The sequence below is a fragment of the Tenebrio molitor genome, chromosome 2, assembly GCF_963966145.1.
Source record: "Tenebrio molitor chromosome 2, icTenMoli1.1, whole genome shotgun sequence".
NCBI lineage: Eukaryota > Metazoa > Arthropoda > Insecta > Coleoptera > Tenebrionidae > Tenebrio > Tenebrio molitor.
In genome coordinates, this window is record NC_091047.1 from 28,543,971 (window position 1) to 28,552,847 (window position 8,877).

At 35.5% G+C, this 8,877-nt stretch overlaps 1 protein-coding gene and 1 long non-coding RNA gene across 2 annotated transcripts; one reads left to right on the forward strand and one right to left on the reverse strand.

The window, feature by feature from the left end:
• Nucleotides 1-2,774: 2,774 nt before the first annotated feature.
• Nucleotides 2,775-4,130, reverse strand: LOC138124506 (uncharacterized). The gene is made up of 3 exons (XR_011157171.1): nucleotides 3,660-4,130; nucleotides 3,517-3,610; nucleotides 2,775-3,458 (listed from the first exon to the last, which is right to left on the reverse strand). It is a non-coding gene; the product is annotated as an uncharacterized lncRNA (long non-coding RNA).
• A 777-nt stretch (nucleotides 4,131-4,907) lies between these two features.
• LOC138123065 (uncharacterized) lies at nucleotides 4,908-8,048 on the forward strand. Its single transcript, XM_069037579.1, has 3 exons — nucleotides 4,908-5,099; nucleotides 5,159-5,428; nucleotides 6,997-8,048. Exons 1-3 carry the CDS (start codon nucleotides 5,077-5,079, stop codon nucleotides 7,166-7,168), a joined length of 465 nt encoding a protein of 154 aa, XP_068893680.1. The 5' UTR covers nucleotides 4,908-5,076; the 3' UTR covers nucleotides 7,169-8,048.
• Nucleotides 8,049-8,877: the final 829 nt, after the last annotated feature.

Below are 8,877 nucleotides of genomic sequence, written 5' to 3' on the forward strand. Positions count from 1 at the left end.
AACCTCACATAAATGCGGATGTAGCTCCACAAAAGTACAACGGGACGGAAGGACTCCTTCAGGAAAACGCTCGCCGTATGGTCGCCTTGCCGGTCTTGAATTACCACGTGTTTCGCCATAGAGTAAATGCAAATCGGCGTATTCTTGTTTTGTGAATTTCATAACCTTTTGAAGGATTCGAAAATTTAAAATTAAACTTGACAAATGTCATAGGTGTTGCAGGTACCGTTGCTAAAGAAATTGCAGCCAAGTAACCAGAATTACCTTTTTAAAACCGATTAACTCATTAGCGTACAGCAAATTTTGACCAAATTTTCAATTATTTTTATCTCGAAAACGAAAAGACTTTTATTAGAAACTTTTTTTGTGTATGAGTTCTACTCATCGTCACCTATTACTGGATTTCTTTTGGCAGGTTATATCGGGACCACCCTGTATAGGAGTACAAGACTATACTTTCTCCACGACTATACAGGGTAGTCCCGATATAACCTGCCAGAAGAAATCCGGTAATAGGTGACGATGAGTAGAACTCATACACAAAAAAAGTTTCTACTAAAAGTCTTTTCGTTTTCGAGATAAAAATAATTGAAAATTTGGTCAAAATTTGCTGTACGCTAATGAGTTAATCGGTTTTAAAAAGGTAATTCTGGTTACTTGGCTGCAATTTCTTTAGCAACGGTACCTGCAACACCTATGACATTTGTCAAGTTTAATTTTAAATTTGCGAATCCTTAAAAAAGTTATGAAATTCACAAAACAAGAATACGCTGATTTGCATTTACTCTATGGCGAAACACGTGGTAATTCAAGACCGGCAAGGCGACCATACGGCGACCGTTTTCCTGAAGGAGTCCTTCCGTCTCGTTGTACTTTTGTGGAGCTACATCTGCATTTATGTGAGGTTGGTTCTGACTGATTCCAATACGATGGCGTCCCCGATCCTCCATTTAACCCCTCTGGATTTTAATTTTTGGGACCACACTAAAGATTTGGTATACGAAGTTGAAATAAATACAAAAGGCCAACTCCAGAAACGCGAACAGATTCGTAAAAACCCAGAAATGCTGAATTCTGTTTATGAAAATTGGTACCAGCGTACTCAAATGTGCTTAAATGCCAACGGAAGGCACACAGAACATTTATTATAAAATAATTTTTCTAGTCTAGTTTACCTACCTTTCATTAGTTAGTAGATATTTTCAGTTAGAGTTAAAAGTACGAATATGTAAAGTGTAAATAAATTTATTCAATACATTATTTTGGCTATTTAACCACAATTAAGACGATACTCTTATTACACAGTTCTTCCACAGTTTTGCACACACTACCTCTACATTTATTTACACATTGGGGAACACCACTTTATTTATTACTCATTCATCTCAGTCTACAACATCAGCTTTTGTACCTAAATAAGCTGGTGAATTAACGCACACAGTGTACAGCGTTTTCAATAAATGTCATTAATTTCATTTAGTTTGTCAGATTTGAGATTTGTCATAAACGATTCAGGTACCTATGTTGCTTAGATACTGTCATCCTTACAAACACCAACAATTAACTCCTGAGTAGGTACGTATTTTTGTGGTCAGCAGCGTCGAATGGGTGTGGATAGGGGTTAATTTATCTCCATTATTTTGGACCTAACGAAGGGGGGTTTTTTGGACTTGTTAGATCCTTCCAATGGCCCAGAATTTTTTTGGCAGGTTATATCGGGACCACCCTGTATAAAAAAAAACAATCTTTGAAAATTTAATTTAATTTGATTTTTAATATTTGACAATTCAAATTGTGCCTTGTTTAGCAGTTGTATTGCGACGCGCGACTTATTGTTTACAAAGGCATCTGATTGGCGATCTGCCCGTGGATTCCGAAAATACGACGGATGTGATTGGCCGACAACTATACACAAATAAATGCTACCTACCGTGAGTTTTTTATTTTACTGAACATAGGATTCATGGATCTGTAAGTTTGGTTGCCTATTTCAAATGAATTGACTTGTCCATTTTAGAACTGAACATAGCCATTTTCCATTGTACTATGCCAGCGAATAAATTTCGGCCATCAATTTCATGTCATTGTCATTAGTTGTAAAACACCCTTTACATATTAATAACCCTATTTTCCACAGTTGTCACTTTGACACAATTCACATGTTCAGATTTAGTTAATCTGACGTTACTTTGAAGTACATATTGAGAAAATAATTTTAATATGTCAGAAATTATGACAATTAAGCCTAGACTACATTTCATTTTTCCAAATGACAGCAAATTTGGTGTCCGAAATTTATTCGCTGACATAGTACTGTCGTGAGCAAAAAAAAACTGGTCGTCAAATTCATGCTTTGACACAATGGAAAATGCTCCATTGTAAAACGGTCGTAAATATCATAACCTATCATCACGTTGTATGACATTACTTGTGATTTTTTTCTCATTTTTTTGACACTTTGTTACATGGGCATAATCAGGCAGGGACATTTTTCAAATTTATGACAATCTAACCAAATTTTGAAATGACATTGACGACCAGAATTTTTTGCTCGCGACAGTATGTTCAGCGAAATAAAAAATGCAGTGTAAACTCTGTCTACTCATAGATTGCTTGACATAAATGTTACTAAAAATGTTCACTCTACGCTACAACAAATAGATCCGGCGCGAAATTTTAAAAAATGGAAAAAGCAGGTTTACACGTGATGTTTTCTTATTATTCTGCATGTTTGCACTTAGGAAAGACGAAAGACGAAAGAAAACTTCAGTACAGTAGGAGTAATATGTATATTAGGTTTTATTAATACAGTGTACTTCACGAGTAATAATGTGCCCGACGGAATAAAAAATGCAACCCACGGTACAATCTGGCCAAAAGGGCATAATTTGGCTAGCTCGTTTGGTGATGGTTAGGGTGCCACCCGCGGTAGAGCTGGGTTCGATGAGGTAGGTACCTCCGCAGGTAGGGACTCAAACTAGGCCAGATGATGTTAAATTACTGTAAAGTTAAAAAAAATAAACAACGTAGTTGGAGAGGGGGGTCCTCGAACTTGGATTTATTAGTGAATTAGTTGTTACTAAGCGTTATATTACTGATATGCACAATTAATGATTATAGATTAAACGCGGAGGTTGATAGCTATCAAGGCTCTTACAGAATTATTAGTATGTATAACGAAATGATTAGTCAGTAAAATATGAAAGGCTACGGAAAGGTTGCTCTGAAGGAGCGGTTGGAAAAAGGGTAGTGACAAAGTTGAAATTATGGGAACTGTTTGATCATTTGCTTGCCATTCCTCCTAGTGCAGGTGAACTTAGCTCCTCGGTTATAGCGATTGCTGCAGGTCGTGGCGAGATTCGTAAGTCGGCAAGATGATCGAGATTATTGAGATTGTTGGAATTTGTTGGAATTGTCGAGATAGTCGGGATAGTCGGGATTTGTTGGACTGAGATATTCTACAAAATAAAAAAAAACTGCTGTAAAGAGGCGATACCTAACATGATCCGCATATACCTCTTGGCAGAGAAAATACCCAACGGGTAGTTATCGACTGGGAAACCAGAATATTCGCTCTATTGTGCCCAAGACTGCTGGTGATGGTCAATGCCTAAAAGCGTATCGTGAGGGCGCGGTGATTTTATGCAAGAGACACATACCTCTAATGCCTATATCCGTAAGATCCTCCAAATGGAGCTGCAGGGTACAAGGCGCGGTAATTCTAAACAGACGGTATACCTTGACCCTTGAAGACTATGGTACTTTGGAAATCAGAATTTAATGGTAAAGTTTGCCCAAAATAATCAATTCAGATACGGCACAGGTTAGCGTCTCTGTTTTCTGACAGGCAAGATTTTTTTAGAATAACAAATTCAAAAAAGAAACGTCCGTTGCTAACCATAGATTTCTTGATGTTGCGAAAACCAAACGACAAAAAAAAAATGGTGACAAAACACCCGTTATACTCCTATTTAATGCATGAACAAAAATTACCTCTGTATCATTTTCGATGTTTGTAATTATATTCTTGAGGCACGCACTCACTTCACAAATTTAAAAAAAATCAACAAAAAATCGCAACGGAACAGATCAAAGCAGCAACACGATCAAAACTAATAACTTTTAAAACCACTTAAACCACTTTGACAGAACTGACAATGTCAAATTTGAAATGTCATGTCACGAGAGGGGTACTTCTGAATTTTTATTTTGCCGCAACCAACACTACAATGGCAGTGACTACTAAATCAAATGTGTTATTTCTTTTAAATTAGAAATCAAAGTAAGTAGAATAGATTTGTCAGAAATGTCAGATTGGCAGATAACCTGTATTTAATCAAAATTCAACAAATAAACTAACAAATTAAGTTAATGTAAAAGGTGTTCGAAGTGTCTACCGTCGGCTTGGAAATATCCGCAGCGGCGACAGAATTCCTTCCACGCTCTCCAAAATGAGGATCATATCAGTCTTTTCGTCGTTATTGTAAAAACAATTTTTTCGAATTAACAAAGATTTTTTGCTTTAACGTCAAAGAGACAGGACTAAGAGCCGTCGTGGATTCAGTTATAATTATTTTCAAAATTTGAAATCAAGATATTGTTGCAATGTGTATAATGGGTTGCGGCAAAAAGAAATTCAGAAATACCCCTCTCGTGAATAAACCTGTATAATTTATTTTTCGCGTGGGTTTCATAACAACCAATGAGAATCAGTGGCGCGAATGCTTCAAGATATTACCAACACAATCTTATGATACTTTCTTAATATTTTAATGTTATGGTTTGGGGGTTTTGTTATCTAAGGATATTTAAAAAAATGCATTCTATCAGTGGACGTAGTCTATATATTAATTTTAATTTCAAATTCGAGCTAGCCATTTATTTTTGTATCACACTGTATACTAAGTTTCAACTCCTCCAACGCTCCAACCTCCAAGCAATGGCGGCAAACGTCAAAAGTGTATGGTTGTAACCTCAAAGTACATATTTGTTTGATCTTTCGGTTTTGATTACATTTTTTGTGCACCTAAGAATAATCATCTGCTTAATTTGTTATCTAGGTAGTAATTTATTTGAATGTCATCACGTACCAGCTTCACGTAAGACAAGAAACGTTGCTACAAATATAGTCTTGGAAAGTTTATTTTTTCATTTTCAGTGGAGAATCAAAGATTGAAATGAATTTACTTGAAGAACATAATTATGAGTCTTCACTGAAGATTAAGATGGAAACTGAGAAAGGTGATATAGATCCACCCCAACTAAACATTAAAATGGAATGTGATTATCATAATAGCGGAAGTAATGATTTTATACCTGATGATGAAGAGGTTGATCAGGTTGAATCTGAGGCAGACCAATGTATAATAAATGATATTAGTACAACTAAGAATCGTATGAAGTCAGAGAGTGATGGTGAAAGTAGGAGGTTAGTTATAGAAAAAATTAATATACACGGTGGTCCCGATATAACCTGCCAAAAGAAATCCAGTAATAGGTGACGATGAGGAGAACTCATACACAAAAAAAGTTTCTAATAAAAGTCTTTTCGTTTTCGAGATAAAAATAATTGAAAATTTGGTCAAAATTTGCTGTACGCTAATGAGTTAATCGGTTTTAAAAAGGTAATTCTGGTTACTTGGCTGCAATTTCTTTAGCAACGGTACCTGCAACACCTATGACATTTGTCAAGTTTAATTTTAAATTTTCGAATCCTTCAAAAAGTTATGAAATTCACAAAACAAGAATACGCCGATTTGCATTTACTCTATGGCGAAACACGTGGTAATTCAAGACCGGCAAGGCGACCATACGGCGAGCGTTTTCCTGGAGTCCTTCCGTCCCGTTGTACTTTTTTAGAGCTACATCCGCATTTATGTGAGGTTGGTTCTGACTGATTCCAATACGATGGCGTCTCCCCGATCCTCCATTTAACCCCTCTGGATTTTAATTTTTGGGACCACACGAAAAATTTGGTATACGAAGTTGAAATAAATACAAAAGACCAACTCCAGAAACGCGTAACAGACGCCGCGAACCAGATTCTTAAAAACCCAGAAATGGTGAATTCTGTTTATTAAAATTGGTACCAGCGTACTCAAATGTGCTTAAATGCCAACGGAAGGCACACAGAACATTTATTATAAAATAATTGTTCTAGTCTAGTTTACCTTCCATGAGTTAGTAGATATTCTCAGTTAGAGTTGAAAGTACGAATATGTAAAGTGTAAATAAATTTATTCAGTACATTATTTTGGCTATTTAACCACAATTAAGACGATACTCTTATTACACAGTTCTTCCACAATTTTGCAGACACTACCTCTACATTTATTTACACATTGAGGAACACCACTTTATTTGTTACTCATTCATCTCAGTCTACAAAATCAGCTTTTGTACCTAAATAAGCTGGTGAATTAACGCACACAGTGTAGGTACAGCGTTTTCAATAAATGTCATTAATTTGATTTAGTTTGTCAGATTTGAGATTTGTCATAAACGATTCAGGTACCTATGTTGCTTAGCTACTGTCATACTTACAAACACCAACAATTAATTCCTGAGTAGGTACGTATTTTTGTGGTCAGCAGCGTCGAATGGGTGTGGAAAGGGGTTAATTTATCCCCATTATTTTGGACCTAACAAAATGGGGTTTTTTGGACTTGTTAGATCCTTCTAATGACCCAGAATTTTTTTGGCAGGTTATATCGGGACCACCTGTATAGAACTAAATTTTTATTGAAATTAGCTGTGTATCACACACCAATTGTTTAGATATATTTTAAATTACACTTGAACTTGTTTAAAGAAGTAAACAATTTAGATTCACAGAAGTATGAACAAATTTTGTTATTTTTATTTTCGCAAATTGTATGATATATCGGATAATAATACAATCTAAAAGTTTAAAGAAAAAGCTTCTTGTGGATATAAATTTAGTTTGTTGTACAACATCAGCTAAATTGAGAATTATGATATAATTTTTTGTTTTAGACGTTTATCAACTGCCAGTAATGGTAGTCTATCAGATTTGCGAAAAGCTTGCATTTTACAGACTTGTTTAAGTCTTGTTGACTCTTCCTCCTCTGATGATGATGAACTAATTTTGCTTTGGTTGTTGTGCAAAAATAAGAAAAAGAAACTGAAAAGGAAACACAGGATCTAATACAAGACTTTATAAAACTTGTTTGTGTTGATTCTTTTGTATTTTTAAGACATGTTACAACGTTTGAAATAAATATTATAACAGTTAGAAGAAAAATGTGTAAATCTGTAAAACTCAGATGTTGGATTAATTCAAAATAAAATTATTATTTGAAATCTATTTTATTGAATGCAACCAAGAATACAGATCTGACTGTATGTTGCATTATCGAATGAACTGACGAGCGTCTAGCTGCAGGGATAAACGAGACGAGAGGCTAAATAACCCAGGACGATCCTGACCAATACGCATGCGTTAGTAACTTGGGTGCTTTGTTGTTACATGTACCGCATGGTACTGTACCGCGTGCTGCACGTTAGGCAAAGAACTCTCGAGAGGCTAAATGACCCAGGCCATTCCATACTTGTGCGCAAGTCCTATAATTTTGCGCGTTATTTAAATTTGACGTTCACGGACTTAGAAAATATCGCAAATTTATTGTTTAAAAATTAGAACAACACTTGCGTATCTAATAAGAAACAATACAATAAAAGACCTTCTTTATGTAGTAAACTCATTTATACAGGGTGTCCCAGAACTCGCGCGTCAGCTGTTAACTGTGAATTTTAATATTTAATCCAACAAGGATTCTACTACAACAAACGTGAAAAGTATATTAGTTTTGAAATGAAAACGATTTTAAGATAACCAATCACACACGCCTGCCTGAAGGTAACTCTACTAAATGTATGCGTTTCCGAGGAAACGATTTTAGATGTTGCTGCTAAAAAAACTGTGATGAAATGTTTGGACGTGTTTTATAAGGGTTGATTTGGCGCACGAATCCCAGGTCTAGAAAACGACCCGTAGGCGAGTTTTTTATGTTATTTTTTAGATTTTTTTTAAATTTTTAAATAAAAAAATTAAATTTTCAAATTCTAGGGAATTTTGTATTATGTAATTGGTAATTCAAGGTAACGGATGCAACTACATCTGCAACATATGTTAAAAAGTAGAGTTTGAACATTAATTTTGCAAGTTTTTTGGTGTAAATGACAATAATACACTGAAATATTGATAAAAATTTTCTTAGAGATCTATTAAACTACGAGTGCTTTAATAGATAGCCATAAACGACTCCAAATTGAATACAATAATAGACCTATTAAAAGATCCCAAAAACATAATTATATCTTTAGTTTGTGTTCTACTCATCTACTATTCTTTGCCTTACGTGCAGCACGCGGTACAGTACCATGCGGATGCGGTACATGTAACAACAAAGCACCCAAGTTACTAACGCATGCGTATTGGTAAGGATCGTCCTGGGTTATTTAGCCTCTCGTCAGGGATAAACCCTCCAATAGAAACGTGAGATGGTTGGAGCATTTAAAATTTGCCGCCAATTGACTGTGATAGGGTGCGTTTGCAGTAGTGTGGTACAGATACAGAGTGCTTGAAGAGTGGTGTAGGGTGCAGGCTGCATGCATTTCGGTAGCTGGTGGTAGGCCGCTTTCCCTCTTCCGTTGAGTTTGTGATATTTATTGCGTCTGTGAATATAGTGCGGTACTGTTTAATGATTCTTAGCTCTGCTGGCTAAACGTAACAATACCAGCAGGGCAATACGTACAGGGTTATTATTATTATAAATGATTGTAATCCAAGTAGGTTTAAAAACTGGATAAAATTTATGGTTGCCGCTCCATATGTATAAAAAACATCAAAATGAT

What these genes read in the sequence shown, in the direction of transcription:
- LOC138123065 (XM_069037579.1), top strand. Translation starts at nt 5,077, where the DNA reads ATGTCATCACGTACCAGCTTCAC. An exon ending in TCATCACGTACCAGCTTCAC is followed by an intron (nt 5,100 to 5,158) that starts GTAAGACAAGAA and finishes TTTCATTTTCAG; the next exon opens with TGGAGAATCAAAGATTGAAA. An exon ending in AGTGATGGTGAAAGTAGGAG is followed by an intron (nt 5,429 to 6,996) that starts GTTAGTTATAGA and finishes TTTTTGTTTTAG; the next exon opens with ACGTTTATCAACTGCCAGTA.